A 20913-nucleotide genomic window follows, 5' to 3' on the forward strand; every position below is an offset into this window, starting at 1 on the left:
TAGCACTTTTCATCGACATGTTTAAAACAGTCAGGGGAATTTAAACTGTTACTGAGAAAGGACACTGCCATGGATGCAACGCAGTACTGTTATTGAGTCCAAGCAAGTAAAGACTGGGTGAATTTATGTTAAGTAGGCATGTGGGCTTATCAGAGCTGTTCCAAATGCCATTTTTTTGGGCTCTGGCGCTTCAGTTGTAATCAACAGCCAATATTCGGAGCTTCTTTTTTTGGAGGGGGAGGGGGGGGCATACATTTCTCCGTTCTCGGCTGAGATGGACGGCATAGCAGTGCAACATGTGTCTTGATTTCATTAAAGGCATTAATTGTTATGGATTCTGTTGTTACAGTATTGCTACAGTATTGTTGTTTGTGTTATTTGTTAATAAAAAATATTTTCCAAAAGGTTTGGTGTATTTGATGCACGTTTGTAATCCTGAGGAATTTGGTTGAACGGGGTCCTATCTATGCATTTCTTGTGACATAAAAGCTTGACATCTTTCTTATCATGGATAAATTATAGCTCTACATAAATGCTCATAATAAAAGCCCCCGAATTCGAGATGACACCCAACAAAGCGCAGTGAAACAGAAGCACAGAAACAGCATACTAGCTTCAACAAATTTAAGATTTGAGATTTATATCAATAAGATCTCTATTTATTTATAATTTCTTGCCATTTCTCAGTAGTCGTGAATTTTGTCCTCTGCATTTATCCTTTCCTATACTCTAGAAGGAGTGGGCAGCCACAGTGCAGCACGTGGGGATCAACTCCAGTTCCAGATTCCATCAGCTATTAGCCTAAGTCTATAACGTTTTACAACCTGAACCTAAAAAAGAGTCAGAGATACAAAACACCCATATTTCTGTAATAATACTTTTAATGACATAGCCATAACAGTAGGCTAACAATGTAATACTCTGACATTTTTCTGACAAATCACTCAGAAATTATTTTCACCAATTACCGACACAGTAAAGAACGAAAAATAAATTGATGAACTGTAATAAACAGAAAAAGGTAGCACATTTATAATAACAGCAGCACAGCTGAGCTCTTTCAGCATTTTGTCTTCCCTTTAACGGCAAAGGTGAACTGGAACGCGACATCACTGCTGTGAGTAAGAGGGATGTCAGGCACCCAAGCTGAGATAGTATACCACACTTTAACAGTGCAATTAAAAAGTATACAGTGCAAGAATGTGCCGACAAAATGTGTTTTTGCAGTTCACCTTTATTGATAGCCTACATTAAGCAACAAAAAACAAAAACAAAACACGAATATCCGAATCCCACAATTGAAACCGAATACCTACCCAATGAACGAATATCAAGATAGCCGAATATTCGGGTCCAGCCCTAGGGTTTATAAGGGCCTTTTTCAACCAAGAGTTGCAAGCAGCTCATTGTTTGGGCCATTTGAGGGGGACCCTCAGGTGGCTCAACATAAGGTTGTTAATTTTTGCATTGTACCTCAAATTGCTGAATGGAGAAAAATGCCCATCTCAAAAGCAACACTTGATACCTCTTTTCCAATAAATTAACTTGTTCAAGATTTTTTTTTATTATTTATTTCTGATTTTTCCCTTTTTCTCCCAATTTAGTGGCCAATCGATCCCTATTTTAATTCAAACACCCACCCTCATACTGCATGCGTTCGCCAACTGCATCTCTCCGGCCGGCAGTCTCAAAGGAGACGCCTCGCTACTTTCGTGACAAGACGAATCCAGGCCGAACCACTGCTTTTTCTGACACACACAGAGACGCATTCATGTGACGAACACACGCTGCCTCCACCACCCCCCGAAGACAGCATTGCCAATTATGCTCCTTCGTCGAGTCCAGCTTCTGACGAGACCGGGGCGTGAACCCCAGTCCCCAGTGGGCAACTGCATCGACACAAAGCCGATGCTTAGACCGCTACATCACCGCGGACCCCTCGTTCAAGATTCTTGAAACCTTGGTGCTATCTAGTGAACCCGCCCATGTTTCCATAAGTTTTGAGTGGTACCATTGGAATCAAGGATGCATCATCAACTGAGGGCATTGCACAATGGAAGAAAACAGTAGTAGCAAGATGGCGGATCGCATTGATTGCCTGTGAGCTTTTTTGCTGTTATTACAATTTTTTTTAATCAACTATTATGACTAGGGATAGTGTGTGTGTGTGTGTCTAAGAGAGGCAGAGAGCTGGCCCCGTCCCTTGGCTCGCACATACGACAGGCTCTGAGTGAAAGAGATCTTTCTTCTGGATTGGGAATAGCAAAAATGCATCTTAGAAAACGCCTTAATCTTATTGCAAATTTGAAATGGAGTTGCAGAGATAAAAAGTGCAACATTTATATAGCCTAAATAGGCAATTTATTCTCTTAATTTCTCCAATACCAATAGCAGAACCTCAAACGTCAGAGCGTATCAATAATACCGTCTTTAATAATTTAGCAATGGTGACTATTTAATACCAGGTTTCGGGTACCCATCCCTAATTATGACTATTACGCAATGACCTAATTGTCACCAAACATTGGATTTCATCAGCAGACCACCGCATGCTCCCCCCCCAATTGTACTTGGCCAATTACCCCACTCTTCCGAGCCGTCCCGGTCATTGCTCCAGCCCCTCACCTCCGATACATGTGAAGTTGCCAGCCGCTTCTTTTTCACCCGACAGTGAGGAGCTTCGCCAGGGGGATGTAGCGCGTGGGAGGATCACACTGTTCCCCATAGTTCCCCCTCCCCCCTGAACAGGTGCCCCGAGCAACCAGAAGAGGTGCTAAAGCAGCGACCAGGACACACCCACAGCCGGCTTCCTACCCACAGACACAGCCAATTGTGTCTGTAGGGACGCCCAACCAAGCCGGAGATAACACGGGGATTTGAACCGCCGAACCCCGTGCTGGTAGGCAACGGAATACACCGCCACATCACGCCACCCGGACACCCCCTGCATGCTCTCTTTTTTCCAACAATTTTTCTCTTGACTCCTCCGTTGTTGCCTTCTCCATCTCTTTCCAACCTAGAATATGACATGGCCACAGATGTCGTCGCAGTTTCCACTTACGGTCCTACTATTTTTTGATTCTAGCTGGGAACCAACTTTTCAGGTTCCAAACCAATTTATTTTTGGTTGAAATGCTCTCAACGGTTCAAAAAAGCTGCGCGAAACGGGACGGAATCCGTTCCATACTTGTGAAAAGAGGGTATGAATGACTTGTTAATGTAGGAAAATGCAATAACGTAAATAGAAATTATGCTGCCTAACCCTCTTTGTTGTGTGCTAGCCCATACCTGCAGGTTGCTGCGCAGTTCAGACAGAAAGGTGACTGGTGAACGGGTCTTCAGGTACGAGTCTAGATCCTTCTTAAACTGGGAGGGCATAACACCAGTAAAGTTGGTGAGGATACGTGGAGCGATGTTGATCTCACTCAGCATGTCCACCTTTAGTAGCAACATGGAGGCAGGAGAGATGGCATATTCAGATCCCAATATCAGTAGAAAACCCCTTCCATTTATACCAAAGCACAAACCCAACCCCTAAGTATGTGTCACCACTAAACTTTACCAGTTATTTCATCAAAAAGCTATTCAGTGTAAACTGTAGACTGCTGCTTTCCATTACTGCAACCATCTTTTTGATGCTTACGCAGTATGAATGTAAACATAGCTACGTCATGTCAATTAGCAAGGAAATATTTTTTCATAGTTCATAATAAAGAGCCACACAAGTTAAAACTTTTGTAAATAAGGGAAAGACAATAAATGCCCCCCCCCAAAAAAAACTGAACACCTATATTTAATGATGGCAATATTAAGCAACTGTACCAACAATGCCAAGTAAAATTCCTTGTGCGTATATGCACAGGGCAATAAAAGAATTTTGGATCTTGAGTAAATGCTTCACGGTGTTTGTCGTGTTGCTACATTGAAGTTTTTGATTTCTACCCTGCTTCAGCTGAGACAAACTTCACAGCAATTGTCAGTCTGGTCAAATTGCCTGTGTGTGCATGCACCTACCTTGAGGTTGGGGGTGAAGGGGTCAGGGAGCCTCATGTTTCGTGGAAAGGCACTGAGAATGAGATTGCGGAGCTGAATGCAGTTGGGTGGGATGACGTCACAGAAACCATAGTGGTAGTCACAAAGAAACTCTGGGAAGTCGTGCAGCAGGACCAGGAGCACACGCAGGGTGCCCTTAAAGAGGAAACAATGAACAGAACATAAGATGAAAAAAAAAGTTTGCACAAGTCTTGTGCTACTCAAATTTAAAGCAGTGGTACTTCAAGCATGTAACATGGAAAGCCATATGTATAGTTATTTCCCCAACCCAACACAATACCAGCAAATTTCACTATCGGAACTTTCCGTCTGATGAAAGAATGCCAGATCGTAAAATCAGCTGCTACGGTGGATGGTTGATATGAAAACACATACACATGCCTCATGGCACATGATTGTGTACCAATTTAAAAACTTTATTGGTGGTATACAAAAAATGCAATTAAAATTTTCTCATTTTTAAGTACATGTCACAAATCACGAAAATTACCATGTAAAAAAATAAACTGAAAACTACTTGGGATACATGAACCTTCATAGCAAAACTTGGGTTGTTCAAGCCAAAAAATACGCTTTAGTACCCTGTTAGCTTTTTTTAAAGAAAAAAGAATTATTCATCTGGTGAGTAAATAAAAGCAAAGGAAAGACAATACCTTGTAAAGGATTTGCATAGGTTTGTTGAGCTCTACATTCCTAAGGAAAGGGGCCAGGTATTTGAAGAGGTCAATCAGCAGCTGAGCATACATGGGCCAACCCTGGGGGACAAACACAGTCTGTTGTACAACTGGTTTTAACTTGTAAATGAACTTGATTCTAATTTGTGTATTTACTACCAAGAACAAACCAAAAGTAAATATATCTGTGTGAGTGACTGGTTTAGGGCTCATGGCTTGCCTTCTGCTGCGGTGTATGCGCCAGCATTCTGGCAATGAAGATGCGGTGGGAGATGAGCTCCAGCCAGGCATACACAAAGCCAGGTGCTTTGGTGGGCCGCAGGATGTGGAAGGTATTACTGGTGAGGCGGAAAAGAATTGGTTGGAAATTTTTTCAGAAGAACAAGTGATGGAAAGGTATTTTATTCAAGCCCCACCCAATCAAATCAAAATTACTAACAGTGAAAAATGCATGGATGGCATCTAAGTTGGTAAAACTTGACAGACATCCATTTATTGCTGCTTGTCTTAATGGAAAGGTACAATATTCAGCTTTGCTAGTGACTGTCACAGAAAAATATACTTCACTTATGAACAAAATTACTGGCTGCATGCCAGACAAGTTTAACCACCTTATCCTAAAGTAACAAGAATTTTCTTAATGCATTATGACCAAATGATTTGTCTGTTTAAAAGAAGCTGTCCAAATTCTTACACTTGACTTTTAAATTAAAGTTAAATGCATGTGTACTACCAGAAGGCGGTGAGTGTCTGGAAATTAATTGTCTCTAGAACATGTTCTGGGGCGTTGAGCTCCAGCAGTAACATGATGAATATGCGGTGGTATGGCAACTGTTGAAACTCTGTCTGACGCACATCATGGTCTTGGATCAGCACCCCCACTACAATGCCCAGGACCTAAAAAGAATCGTACAGAATGCACATCACTCCAAATTACTGTTCCATCGTTGCAAAAATGACTTTAGCTAAAATACATAATCCAAGTATGGCCACCTAAATATATAAGGCTCATTCGCTGAGTGGTCTGAAAGTTCACTAGGAAGCTGATTCCCAGCAAGATCAAACCAAAGGCTTTAAAATAGCACTCAGAACAGTAAACATGCCTAACACGCACCACCTTAAAAACATAAACCACCACCTTGGGCCGCTTGAACACACTTGGTGTACACTTAGTTTATACCGTATTTCCTGGACTACAAGTTGCTGTTTTTCTACTCATCTGACTGGTCCTGCGACTCTATAATGTAATTTTGTGGAACGAATTAACTGCATTTCAAATAAGGCCACTACATGGCACTTGTTTAATCTTGTGACTCAATTGAAAATACTGTACCATAGTGATGCATAGGCTGGGCGGGTTCAGGTAAGCTTACTAGAAAATATCACGGGTTCAGATGGGCAGGTTAAAAAGTGACAAAGCAGTGCTCTGAGTAAGTTATCAATAACCCATAGAAACATTGTGTGCAGTGGGCTAGGCAAGCTATTAACATGGGCAAGCGGAGCAATTCAATAAAAATATTTTTTTAATATACTTTTTTGATAAACATTTTTAATATAAAATTTAGCTTAATGGTGAACTAAACAAACAATTCAATTTGAAATACTAGTTTCGAAATATACCCTTGTTTTTGACAGCAAGAGTGCACACAATTGACATGATCTATCATACCCCTCCCCCCCTCCCTCTGATCTACCAACCAGTGCAACACTATAGCGGTACTGAAAACTTAGGATAGCTAACTAGCTTGCTTTTTTGCTTTATGTCAATAACACCTTACGCTGGCAGAAGCAATATTGTCTAATATTCGCCTCTTTCAGCAGTCTTGGGTAAACGAATTTGGATTTATTTTGCGAAAGGACCAAGCTGTGTACACTCTCTGCTGTGAAAATGTTGTGTGTCGAACTTCATGTGTAAAACGTCATTTTGAAACAAGGCACAAGAAAAACTTCAAAGATAAGGCTGACAAAGCTGAATCAATCAAGAGGGTAGTGGCCCAGTACAGGAAGTAAAGCAGCCTGTTTACAACCCTATGTGCCTCCAAAAACCAAGCTATAGAGGGCAGTTATAAAGTTGCACAGTGCATTGCTTAACACGAGAAGCCATTCTCCGATGGAGAGTGTATAAAGGAGGCTTTCCTCAGCAGTTCGCAGGTCATATTTGCTGGGCTGCCAAACAAAGACATGATCATCAACAGGACCAAAGAAATGCCCGTTTCTGCGAGAACTGTAGAGAAACGCATTACAGATATGGCTGAAAATGCAAGGCACCAGCAAATCCTTGCATTAAGAGATGCACCGGTATTTAACGTAGCTCTTGACGACTGTGTGGATGTGAACGACACTATGTCCAGCAGTGGTTACCAGATATTGCAACAAACAAGGGTCACACTAAATCGATAAGATTGAATTAATTTTCTTTTGTGCCCTAGTAATTCATACATTTGCTTAAATAAGTGTGTATGTGTGTGGAATGGGGCTCTTTTGGCATGTGGAATGTAGACAGGGAGACAAGCAGCAGCAGTGAATAAATAAATAGATAAATGCTCATTTTGAAATTGAACTGGCATTGGCTCTGTGGTTTTTATTTTATTTTTAATTTTGTAAAGTGGCAAAAGGTTGCCAACCTCTGGGCTAGGCTGTGCATTACGACTCCACCACCTTCTCTTTCCCCTCTCTCAAACTCAAACATGCGCAGGCACTCAAGCAGCTTTATCATCAATTTGCGATCCTGGTTTTGGTCAATGCATGTCTTCTGGAGTGCTGAGGCTTCACCTACAAGTTCTTTCCCCTAAGTGGTACCTGTAAGCTTTTGTTTATACAGCCAAAACATTTTTTGGTCAAAAAAAGGAGGCTTGTGTGTGTGAGAGAGAGAGTGTGAGAATGAGAGAGAAAGAGACAATGTTCATGTCTTAATGAAGGAAAACTTGTTTTGTTGCTATTCAACAATAAAGAACACCATTTGGAACAAGTCATCTAGTTGTTTAGTAGCCTAGACCCAGACACTGTTAGGCTAAGATACAATATGCTATGCCTTGCTATCAGTGTATTATGCCGGGCAAACAGCCCAAAAAGTAGAGCAATACTGCTCACTTTGCTGTAGCCTTGGCTAAATCTGGAGGTTTGAAGATCAGGTCGGGTGTTTACTTAACACATATTATAGTGGGTCAGTCGGTGCGGATTGGCTCTCATAACTGGTCGGGTGGGTGTGAGCATTAAAAAACCCTGACCCATGCATCACTTATGTATGACCATATAAATGCGACTTGTATACCGAAGCATGTTGTGTTTTTTTTCCCTTGCAACAACACATTTTTTGCAGAGTGTGACTTGTACTCTGGTGCAACTTGTAGACAGGGAAATACAGTACTCATTCACAAATGGGACCAGCTTAGCAGTTTCCAGTTCAAACAGTTTACAACTACTGAACTGAGAAAGTTAGTGGGAGGTTATGAACCTTGGTCCAAGATAACTCCACATCAATACTCCTCCTCCATTCAACTGTTTATCAACTATTGTACTAGTTGAGATTTGGACAGCAAATCTGGTCTGGTTTAATCAAGCCTTTAAGCCAAAGTCTTAAAATGGCACACAAAACAGTAAACATGCAGAACACACAGCAGTTTAAAAAAACAAAAAACAAACACTCTAGACTGACAGTTTCTTGTGAAGTGCTTTGCAGTAAGTGTTCTTGGAATGAAAGCAAGTTTTTCGGCATGCGCTTGTTAAGTTGTTTTTTTTATCTACTGTAGTATGTGCATTGTCTTGTTCTGTTTAAACGCTTACTCAACATAAAATCAAATTGCCCCGAGGGAAAATTAAACATCTATATAACCATTACTTGGTAACCGGGTTGATTGTCCTTTGTCAGCAGGTACTCTGACGTTACAGATGAAAAAGCAAAAAGCTAGGTTGGACTTTTACACAACTATTCCTGTACCTTGTTGAGCAGGTTGATCTTAGTAACTGTGTTGGTGGCCTCTCCAGAGTGTTTAACTAGCAGGGCTATTAACCTAACAAAGGCGTCCAGGTTATGGTAGCACTTGGCCCTGATGATGGCTGCACTGGCTGCTGGATTGTGCTGCTGCTCGGCCTGTGCCCGGTAGCTGATCTCCACACACATTTCTGTGCATAATCGGAAGAACCGTGTAATCAGGTCATCTGTCTTCAGGATGCCTTGCTGATGCATCTAAGAGGGGAAAAAGGAACATTTAGATATACTAGTCTTGACTAGTAAGATAAAGCCTAACTTGAGAAATTAATTTGAATTAGAATTTGAAGAGAGAACTTTTCTGTAGGATTTTTGCTAAGGGAATGGTTGGTTAAATTAATCTACAGGTTATCAGTAGTTTAACTTGACAAAAAAATGTACATGCCACTGCCAGATTTAAGGGAATCACCACTATTACCCAATCTCAGGAAACCTGAAAGATAAAATTGGTTTACCTGTCCAACAAAGGCAGAGAAAGCCTTGGTGCTGTCCCTGCCAGCAGCAGCAGAGTGGTACAGGTTGACCCACTCCCTCAGCAGGTACTCTGCCTTCTCCCTTAGCCCAGGAGGGTCATCATATTCTGATGCCTGGGAAATCCCAGAGTGCATCATGAAGTTGGGTCCACCATGGGCTCTGTCAATCATGGCCTCATAATTTGAGCGAACCACGTCCATTAATTGAGGAAGACTGAAGGGAGAGGGAAGCAAGACAGGTTTAAAAAAAAAAAGGGGGGGGGGCTGTGAAACAAGGTCGATAATTAGATTACCAAAATTGTTACAAAAATATAAACTGATGCCTTTTTTTCCTCCCAAACGGGAAACTCTTTGATGCGATCATCAAAAACGAAAAATCCAAGTTATAAAAGCTAAATCAGACACTTGCCAGCATTTGAAGGTAGAGTAAGGTATTGAAACTACAGTGGATATAAAAAGCCTACACATCCGTTAAGATGGCAGGTTTTTGTCATGTAAAAAATGAAACCAAGATAAATCATGTCACTCACTTCCACTTTTTGTTAAAACTGCAACCTATAGTTTTAAACAAACTGACATGATTTATCTTGGTTTCATTTCTTTATATCACAAAAAACAAAAACCTTCCATTTTAACAGGGAGTGTGTAGACTTTATAGCTACTGTATATTTCTCCCCTGCTATTACTTGCAGAGTTTATTTCAATAGAAATATTCAATCAATTAACAAAAGAGAAACATTTTAAAGGATGGGTGTAAATCACAAAACACAAAATTGTATTGTATAATATTTCTACCATATTCCTTAAGCGAAACTAGAGGACCACCCTTTTACTTTGTCAAGGCCCAATAAGCACTTACATTTTAATTAAGGTATACCTATAAGAAAGCCAACCCAGTTCTAGGAATTATTTTCTTAATCTTGCTCTCAATTCAAGTCTATATAAACTGTATCTCAGTGTGTTCCTTTACCCCTCAGGTGCATTGGCCCTGGAGTGTGCACTGGTCCTCATCAAGGTCTCAATGGTATGGAAGAGGTCTGCCTCAGTAATGTGGCTAACACTGCGCTCATCCACAAGCAGAAGCTTCACTAATTGCATGGCAAAGGCAACTGCCATGTAGTGCAGGCCATTCTCCATGGACTGAAAAAAAGAGCATCAACAATTAATCCAATATACACATTATATTGAAGTTTTTACAAAATAATTGCACCCACCACTACTAAAACACCCCACTAAGAGCAACTGAGAGTAGCTCTGATGCAATGTCGCATAGTCTTTTGAAGGATTAGTTTAAAGTGCCCTCAAAAAGTATTAAAAAAGCAGGGTCGGGCATCCGTCCGGGTGACATGGCAGTCTATTCCATTGCCTACCAAAACAGGGATCGCCGGTTCGAATCCCTGTTACCTAGGCTTGGTCAGGCATCCCTACAGGCACAATTGGCCATGTCTGCGGGTGGGATGCTGGATGTGGGTATGTGTCCTGGTCGCTGCACTAGCGCCTCCTCTGGTCGGTCGGGGTGCCTGTTCAGGGGGGAGGGGGAACTGGGGGAATAGCATGATCCTCCCACACACTACGTTCCCCTGGCAAAACTCCTCATTGTCAGGTGAAAAGAAGCGGGTGGCGACTACACGTGTATCGGAGGAGGCATGTGGTAGTCTGCAGCCCTCCCCAGATCAGCAGAGGGGATGGAGCAGTGACTGGGACGGCTCGGAAGAGTGTACAATTGAGGAGAAAAAGCCCTCCAAAAAAAGCAGGGACAATTCCTAGTTTTTGCTAAATATTTGGATCATTTAGGTTTGAGATCAAAAGATGAATATGAGACAAAATCAAAATGTCATCTTTTATAATAATAATAATAAATTAAACTTATATAGTGCTTTTCTAACACTCAAAGTCGTTCTACAATAAAAAGGGTGAAACAAGACAACAGATGTTATGTTTATAACATCTGTTGTCTTGTGTTATGTTTATCTGTGTTGTGTTTACCTGTTGTCTTGTTTCACCCCGTTTATTGTAAAGCGACTTTGAGTATTAGAAAAGCGCTATATAAGTTTAATTTATTATTATTATTATTATTATCATAAACATAACACAAACACACAGGGGTGGATGGGAAGGGGGGAGGGACAAGCGGCAGCCACACACAACGCCAGCAGTACTCTCCCACTTAAACAGATACAAAAGGGCAAGAAAAACAAAAAACAACAGCACTGTTTATGGCTTGTTATTTCAGGGTTCCCACTTATAAATCATTTTCCAGGACCTATCAAGGAAAATTTGCATGACTCTTGCTTGCATATACATGACAGCAATTGCTGATGGAAGGTTGTACTGGTATTATTAACCACAAGTGGAAGCCTCAATAGTATCTAAATGCACTGCAACATTTAGCTGGTCATGGAACATAGCCCCACTGATGAAGTACATTAAGTACTGATCTACCCAAACAGCAACAAATACGGTTAAAAATATTCAATCTCAGTGGGTAAAAAAAACAACAAAAAAAAACTAAATTTTTCAATCCAACTTCAAAATTTTCCGCGACCAAGAATATTTCCTGGACATCTGATCGATTTTATCACTTTCCAGGTGTTATCCATGAATGGAAATCTAGTCTACAAAGTTCCAGATTTTCAGAGATGTGTGGGGACCCTGTATCTACTTAAGTGATGCATAGGTTGACTCAGTTTGTTAGACCTACAGTTTTGTCCACGGCACCTACCGTGGATAAAACTAGACAACACACTTGTAACACAGGTCAGGGAAAAAAAAATATTTATGTTGAGGCTCAAGCGGGTTGCAGATCAAGAAAAATTTATATTTTCAGATTAATTATATCAAATCTACATTTAATATCCCTAAGCTACCTAAGTTGTTTTCATTCGGATAATTTACCCTGACATATCTATACTTGCATAAGCAGCCTATGCACATGCACGCTGAGATGCAATATGTGTTCTTTTGGCCATTTCAATTACACAGTAATTCACAGTTCCACAATACATTCAGTTTCAGCCCAACTTTGCCATCGACAAAACTTATTTGCAGTCAACTTGCTTCAGATGTGCCAATCAGATGCACCCATTTCTTACAATTGCATTATATATGGAACACACACTACACCCGCGGTTTAGAGCAACAAACAAAAAGCAATTTTCATCAACATATTGCCAAGCTTACACAATTCTGGTTTTCATTGTAGAGTTGGTCTCTTCATACCCTATCAAATGAGCATATCTGATCTGTTCAATCCATAATATACACACATACTCACACGGTAAGCATAGATAGTAATTCTGCCCCCCCCCCCCCAACAATATGCCTAAATACCAATACTAAGTAAAGATCCAATCCGGTAATAGGGCTGGGTTCAATCGTTTCCCCGATTCGAATTGATCATCATAACCTGATTACCGATTCATTCTTAATAATTCACCAGGTTTAGAGGGTTCCTTGACAGAGCCTTCTTTATTGCTGCCCCCTCCCTCTGGAACTCTCTCCCCAAACACATCAAGAGACTGCACCAAGCTGTCCTTATTCAAATCACCAATCAAAACTCACATCTTCAGAACTGCTTTTAAAGTGTGATTAATGTTGTGCATTTTATGCTTTTCATGTGTTGCTTTTATGTTTACTTTGTCATATGTAAAGCATCTGAGTATTTTGAAAAGCGCTGTATAAATAAAATGCATTATTACCAGCGGGGCACATAACTGGTACGCATACGTGGTCAAAATAAATGATGTGCAGCAGATAACAAGAAAAGAGGCACTTTCGCGCACCAACATTTTTGGGACACAATTACTGAAACAACAGGATTTTCTCCATATATCACTGGTAAGAAAGTCATTATGACAAATGTGCCAATTTTAATAATCAGTTGTTAATAGTGCAACCTTCGTTCTTGATTAAGTGGATGCGGGTTTTTTTCTAAGTTAGCAAGGTTACTACAACTAGCTTAATGTTACATTTTTTTCTCTGGTTTCAGTATTTTTGTCCATTCATCAAAATGTCCAAGAAGCAAGCTACATTAAGTAATTACTTTGGTGTTGCACCACCTCCAAAGAAATGCCAGACTGAACCTGTACATAAAAAAAAAATGTGTATTCATGGAAAACTGGCTGCAGGAAGTAGCCTGGCTCCAAACAGATGATGACCGCACAAAGATGTGGTGCAAAATATGCCGTGAAAATCCAAATTTCACAGATAAAAGCAGCGCCTTTCATATAGGGGTAAAAAATTTCAGTCATCGGCTCTTGAAAAGCACGAGAAGAGTAAAGAGCACATGAACATAGTGCAAATTGATAACAGGTGCAGCCAGAATCAGAAATCCACTTGCCCTCTTGAAACATGGCAGGACAAACTGAATGAAGAACAGTGTCAAGCAAGCACTGTGTAATATTTTTCTGTTGGCCTTTCACAAAGCAAAACATGCACACCCGATGCATTCATAATGAGGAGGATACTGCGCTTTTCAAGAGGCTTGGGTTTAATGTCGGGAGTGCATATCATTCACAAGGGGGGGACCTGCATCATGTAGTGCATCGCACAGACAATCAGTTTAAATTGAGTGAAAAACTGAAGGCCGCTGAATTTTGGGGCGCGTTCTTTGATGGATCAGAAGACATAACACAAGTGGAGCAGGAAATTGTGTACATTGTGTCTGTGTCTCGCTACGGACAGTTTACCTCAGCTTAATAATTTGGGTGTGAACCGAGTAGCACAGGACACAGTGAACGAAGTGGAGCAGCTCTTCCATACTTGTGGTTTAGGGGATCAGTGGAAGACAAAGTTGGTCTCGGTGTGTACAGACGAAGCAGCAGTCAACGTTGGAGTTTACAATGGAGTCGTTCGCGAGTTGCGTCAGATAGTGGCGATTGGGGATTCCCTTGTGCATATTCTGTGTACTGCTCACACCATTGAGAACTGCACAAAGTCAGCTGATCACATGGTACCATACTGTGAGACATTTAATCGCTCCGTTGTCAAGTTGCTGGGCTTTTATTTAGAGAGGGGGCACAAAAAGAACAGAACTAGAGAAGATATGTGATGAGAACAGCATTGCCTTTGTGAAACTAGGAAAGTTTCCCAACATCAGATGGTCTGTATGGAGGCAAGAGACTGTGGAAAATATGGAGGCTATTACCCGCCATTCAAATTCAAGTGGCTACAAGTGACGACAGTGACCTAAAACATATCTGCAGAGCATTTTCGGTGTTTCCTTACCAACATGTTTGACACTGGAAACATTTTACAGTTCACCTCTCTCAGGTTTCAGCAAGATAAAGTGACTATTGGTAAATGCAAAGATGAGCTGATGGTAGCTGCTGGACAGCTGACACTACTGCTTGACAGTGAGGGTAAGTATAGGAAAGAGACTTTCAAATGGGGATGCTGACAGGGACAAGGCTGATATATTGAGAGGTCTAATTCATGAGTTTGAAAGCAGATATGAATCCCTTAAATCATGTGATCGATTTTTAATTTTTGATCCTTCAACTCGGCCTCAAGAAATGCAAGACCTACACAGTTTTGGCACTTACTAACATCCTCCAGAAATATGAGGCCAGTTTGTCTGTTAACAGAGACTCCACTGTAAGAGAATGGATGGGTTTAAAGAAAGCAGGAAAACGTTTGGCAGCCTCTTCTGTGTATGACTTGGTCAACACAGTGAAGATAAGTAATCCAGATAGTTACTCCAACATTCATAAAGTACTTCTGTTGTCCCTTACACTGCTGCCCTTGAGCAGTGCTGCATGTGAGAGGGGATTTTTCACATCTCAATATAATAAAAAGCAAGTACAGATCCCACCTGTCAGACTCTCGCCTCTCATCCCTGATGCACATCCACTTGTCAAAGATGACAAAAGAGACTTTTGACCCAAAGCTAGCTGTTGATTTATGGATGCAAACAGATAATTGCAGACTCAACCAGTGAGAAAGAAGTAGGCCTACATTTTCATCTGTTATGTTTGAAAGAGAGGAAGACGGTAAAGAGAGCAGTCAGGAGGGTAGTGATGACAACAGCTTGTAGGATAACTGTGCTGCGTAAAGACTGAGCACCAAGCAACATCTCCAGGTGCTCCCTTGAGAACCAGACCAAAAAAGTTCTGTGCACCCCCATTATTATTACTATTGGTGTACAATTTACAGCGTTAGTTCTCTGAGAATCTCTTTCATACCCAAGCAAAATTGGTATTGCGTAACTGAAATATCCCTAACTGAATCAATATTGAATCGAATCGATTTGGGATCATGTAAATCAAATAACTGATTTGGGAAATCAGTGGCGTTACCAAGCTCTATCCAGTACCAGAGGAAATTAACAATGATAACCCTGAATACACTGTATATAAATCGGCAAGCTACACAAAATGTTACTACACAAAATTAAATAAGTAAACAACTTTTGAAGTAAAGGTGTTAGCTGTGTACCTGTGCCAGATGCAAGTCATACTGCTGCATGTTAACCAGATGGTTCCTGATGAGTAGCTCCACTGCCTCCACGTTGTACTTGTACTCATCGCGACACTCAATCAAACATCTGGACAGACACAAAAGACAGGTTTGATACTTCACAAATTGTCATAATTCTCCATTTACAGTGATGTGGGACGACAGAGGCTCAGGAGGTACAGCAGGCCATCTGGTAACTAAAGGATTGCTGGTTGATCCCCAACTCCTCCTGGTAGAAGTGTTGAGGTGTCCCTGAGCAAGACACCTAATTTCTGCTCCTGATGAGCTGGATGTTGCATTGCATGGCTGACAGATATCAGTCTACGAGTGCATTTGTGTGCGATGGTAATTGTGAGGCATTAACTGTAAAAGCCTTTTGAGTGGCTGTAGCAGCTGGAAAAAGCACTATATAATGTAGTCCATTTACAAGATTAAATCCACCCCCTCATTGTTTCCTTGAGTATTTTCTTCAGTAGTGGTGCTGTTGTGCGTATTCAGAGTGTGAATACCACTGGGATTTGTATTCATACACACTGCTGAAAGAATAACATACCTTAGAGTCATGTGGGTTAAGTTTATTCATGTTCATGAAGTCATGTGCATGTGAATTTGTCAGGCGGTTTTTTGCGTACCAGAAAGGCTCCAGAGGCCCGGGTAGCTGGATATTTGTAGTTATGATTAGCGTAAATGCCAAGGTTAATGAAATGCCTCAACACTTATGAGAAGTTTCACTTTTTTTCTTGAACATAGAAATAATTACAATTTACAATTTCATTTAGCAGATGCTTTTATCCAAAGCAACGTACATCTGACAGTTAATACAACACAAGCAAGGATCTAGTCAGGAGGCGACAACGCAAGTAAGTGTAAAAAAAAAAAAAATTAGGTCCAAGTCTGATAGGACATAGGTGTCAACAGGCAGTGCACAAAGGCAATGCATGAGGTGCATAGAAGCGATTTATTTATATATATATACACTATCAGGTGTAGAGGCATTCAAGAAAGAGCTGGGTCTTTGTCCCATGGAATTGTCCCCTGTGCCTACCAAACTGCAGCTGTCACCCCAATTCTCAAGAAACCTGGTCTAGACCCATCCTGCCTCAACCACTATCAGCCAATTTCCAATCTCCCCTTCCTCTCTAAAACTCTGGAACGCATTGTCGCCACACAACTCCAAACCTACCTACACTCCAACAACCTACTCGAACCCCTACAGTCCTGTTTTCACCCACTCCACAGCACTGAAACTGCACTCCTTAAAGTACTTGATGACCTCCTCACCTCTGCTGATACTGGAGCCCTTAACATCCTCATCAACCTGAGTGCAGCCTTCGATACTGTGAGCCACAACATCCTGCTCACTAGACTGAAAGATGTCAGTATTGAAGGCACCGTACTCAGCTGGCTCCAGTCCTACCCCTCCAACAGGTCAAACTTCATCTCACTTCACAACCACTCCTCTGTTCCATCCACAGTCACACAAGGTGTTCCCCAAGGTTCTGTACTCGGCCCGCTCCTTTTCATCATCTACATCCCCCCCCCCCCCCTTGGTCAGATTCTCCGCCATTTCAACTTGGACTTCCACTGTTATGCTGATGACACCCAGATAAACCTCAGCACCAAATCCTCTCACAATCCACCCCTCTCTCACTTAAGACTCCTGTCTGTCTGCAATTAAAGTCTGGATGCAGCAAAACCTTCTCAAACTCAATAGCGACAAAACTGAACTCCTCTTCATTGGCTCCAAGTCTACTCTCAGCCAAATCAACAACCTTGCACTCACCATCAATGGCACTACTGTCTCCCCTTCCTCCCAGGCACGCAACCTTGGTGTGATCCTTGATCCCACCCTCTTCCTTGAGCCACATATCCGCCAAATGGTCAAATCCTCCTTCTACTACCTTCGCAACATTGCAAAAATAAGATCCTCTCTCACACGCCCTGCTGCCGAGATACTGATCCATGCCTTCATCTCCTCCTGCCTTGATTACTGTAACTCACTCCTCTGTGGCATCAGTGCTAGCTCTATCAAGAGACTCCAATTGGTCCTGAACAAATCCGCCCAACTTTTAACTTTCACCAAATCCTGGCACCACATCACCTCTGTCCTAAAAGACCTTCACTGGCAACCCATCTCCCACCGGATCAATTTCAAAATCCCGGTTCTTACTTACAAAGCCCTTCACAAACTGGCTCCCCCATACCTCACCGATATCCTCCCCCCCACCAACCCTTTCGGTCCCTCAGATCCACCTCATCCTCCCTTCTCTCTACCCCCAGGTCTAACCTCCGTGGCTTTGGTGACTGAGCCTTCTCCAGAGCAGCTCCCAGGCTCTGGAACTCACTTCCCCAAATCATGAGAGACTCTAAATCCCTCCCACTCTTCCAATCCTGTCTCAAGACACACCTTTTCTCCATTGCCTTCTCGTGCCCCCCCCCCCCCCCCGTCCACTCATCCACCCCTGGTCTGGGGCAGGCTGGGGACTGAGCGCTCAACCTGCCCCCTCCCCAACTCCCTCCCCAAGCGCATCAGACACTGTTGCGGGCTGCCCACATTCAGGTCATTGGTCGGGACTCACCTCTTCAGACTTCATCTGTGATTTACGTGATTTATGATGTTTTTTTTTCTTTCCCTTTTGTATCTGTCCAAATCAGAGAGTACTGCTGGCGTCGTGTGTGGCTGTCGCTTCTCTCTCTCGTAGCCCCCTTCCCATCCAACCCTGTATGTCTGTGTTATGTTTATCTGTCGTCTTGTTTCACCCCATTTATTGTAAAGCGACTGAGTTTTAGAAAAGCGCTACATAAGATTGATTTATTATTATTATCATCTTTAGCTTCTTCTTAAAGATGGAGAAGGACTCAGCAGATTGAATGGAGTTTGGGAACTTGTTCCACCACCAGGAAACTACAGAAGAGAAGAGTCTAGCTAGTGACTTAGAGCCCTGTTATGGTGGAAGTAATTCTCTCAATACATTACACTAAATAGCCTCAATGGCATAGGCTCCTGCTCTCACCTCTCCTTCTCACTCCTTTCTTATCCTACTCCACCCCTTTCCTGTCCTTGCCATCCTCGCGTTCTGTGCTTTCCTATATTACCTGCATGACCTGTCTTACTGTCTAGTAAGGGAATACCAGTGTTGCCCCCAGCACGTTATAGTTAAGGCAGGCCGCCTTAGCAACAGATTCCCCCACAATGTGTTTTTCATTGCACTGCCTAATTTATTTGGAACCATCCGTCATCACCATACCAAAGCTGGATAAAGCAAGCAAGAGAATGTAAGCAAATGGCATGGTCAAAAAGCATTTCCTGGTTAAAATACATTACTGGGGGGCACAACAACTGAACACTACAGCAGAAACACCCAGAAAGTCCCCATTCTGTCACCGTCTTACTTGGAACGTGACTATGTGGATAAAAAAGTACACAGCGGAAAAACACTTCCCTGTCAACTGCTTATGGTATCATAACATTGTTGTTGAAGTTGTTAATATTTCTTTTCATTTTCGAGTCAATGTTGGTGCACATTCACCACTGTTAGGCAAGCCAAGTTAGCTATGCCGATAAGCAACATAATTAGGCCAGTCATCACATATCACCATAGAACCAGACCTGTGTAAAACTAAACACAGGCCTGGCTACTAGGGATGGTTATCTTTAAGATTTTAACAGTATTACTACTCTTACCGATACTGCTTATCGATCCGGTACTTTAATGACACTCTTTTTGTTATTTTTTTAAAGAAAAAAAAACCCAAAACAAATTAGGAAGAGAATTAACATTGATTTATTTTCTCATGTCTGGTCTGAGTGTTACTTTTAATCATCAACCCATGTTTGTATAGTTTAGTTAACTCCGTGTGGGCTCTGGGCTTCTAGCATACATAACATACCTGAGGTGGATGGCGCAACAAGAGATGAACTACAAGCTAGGCAGTCAAAAACTGTATTTCCCCATCTGTATTTGATGCACTTTCACTAGATGTTTGGAAAGATTGCTTGTGTTTCCGCCCTGACATGAAAAAGACGTGTTGCACTTGTGGCAACAAGCATTGTCAACACTGACTCTAGTGAAATAAAACCAGACTTGACCGTTTAGTTCTCTCTCTGCCATTGTCACTAAGAGCAGACTCTGTGTGTGTGTGTGTGTGTGTGTGTGTGTGTGTGTGTGTGTGTGTGTGTGTGTGTGTGTCTGTGTGTGTGTCTGTCTGTCTATCTCTCTCTCTCCCTCCAAGACAGAGGCAGAGACCTGTCCCTGCCCTTCGGCTTGCACATACGACAGGCTCCAAGTTGAAAGATCGCTCTTCTGGATTGGGAATAACGAAAATGTATCTTAGACAAATGCCTTAATCTTACTACAAACTAGAAACAGAGATGGTGAGATAAAAGGCACAAGATAACATTTATGTACCATAAATAAATAGGGTACACGTCCTGGGTATGACGTTAAACTGCAACCGTCGGGTTGTAGGCAACTAAACCGCACCCCCATTTCAACCCTTGGATTGTTGTTATGCCGATGACACCCAGCTGATCTTGTCCTTTCCTCCCTCTGACACACAAGTAGAGACACACATTGCTGCGTGCTTGACTGAAGCTCAATCTGGACAAGACAGAGGTGATGTTCCTCCCGGGGAAAGGTTGCCCACACCGAGACCTGGCCATCACCATTGACAAAACCATGGTGACGTCAACTCGGACTGTGAGGAATCTGGGTGTGATCCTGGACGACCAACTGTCATTTGCTGAAAACATTGCATCGGTGGCTCACTCCTGCAGATTTCTCTTCTATAACATCAGGAGGATTCGCCCATTCCTCACCGACGAGACGGCACAGGTGCTCATCCAGGCTCTGGTCATCTCCCGGCTGGACTACGGCAACTCCCTCCTTGCTGGCGCCCTGGCGTCAGCCATCAGACCTCTGGAGCTTGTTCAGAAAGCTGCAGCTCGTCTGGTGTTCAACCGCCCTAAGTTCTCCCATACAACTCCCCTTCTCATGTCCCTACACTGGCTCCCAGTAGCTGCTCGCATCCAGTTTAAGACTCTGGTGCTAGCCTACAGGGCAGTGGAACAGCTCCTTCCTATCTCCAGGCCGTGGTCAAGCCCTGCACCCCCGCCCGACCACTTTGCTCTGCTGCCTCGGGACGCCTGGTTGCCCCGTTGCTCAGAGGCCCTTGCTGCCAATCGACCCAGTCACGGCTCTTTTCTGTCCTGGCCCCACAGTGGTGGAATGAACCCCCCACTGATGTCAGGACAGCGGAGTCGCTGCCA

General features: G+C 42.4%; 1 protein-coding gene across 13 annotated transcripts in view; it reads right to left on the reverse strand.

Moving 5' to 3' along the window:
• Window positions 1-20913, reverse strand: part of cnot1 (CCR4-NOT transcription complex, subunit 1) — an 86088-nt gene that overhangs the window by 2103 nt on the left and 63072 nt on the right. For 12 of the 13 annotated variants that reach the window (XM_056282567.1, XM_056282555.1, XM_056282565.1 and 9 more), the window contains 9 exons: window positions 15624-15732; window positions 10159-10328; window positions 9171-9402; window positions 8665-8913; window positions 5461-5624; window positions 4948-5065; window positions 4707-4808; window positions 4015-4188; window positions 3289-3438 (listed from right to left, as the gene is read on the reverse strand). In XM_056282567.1, coding sequence (XP_056138542.1) covers window positions 3289-3438; window positions 4015-4188; window positions 4707-4808; window positions 4948-5065; window positions 5461-5624; window positions 8665-8913; window positions 9171-9402; window positions 10159-10328; window positions 15624-15732 — 1468 coding nt within the window. Of the gene's footprint in view, window positions 1-668; window positions 831-3288; window positions 3439-4014; window positions 4189-4706; window positions 4809-4947; window positions 5066-5460; window positions 5625-8664; window positions 8914-9170; window positions 9403-10158; window positions 10329-15623; window positions 15733-20913 lie in introns of those variants that run through there. The other variant, XM_056282566.1, reaches the window with a different exon arrangement.

The sequence above is a fragment of the Lampris incognitus genome, chromosome 6 (assembly GCF_029633865.1).
Source record: "Lampris incognitus isolate fLamInc1 chromosome 6, fLamInc1.hap2, whole genome shotgun sequence".
Taxonomy (NCBI): Eukaryota; Metazoa; Chordata; class Actinopteri; order Lampriformes; family Lampridae; genus Lampris; species Lampris incognitus.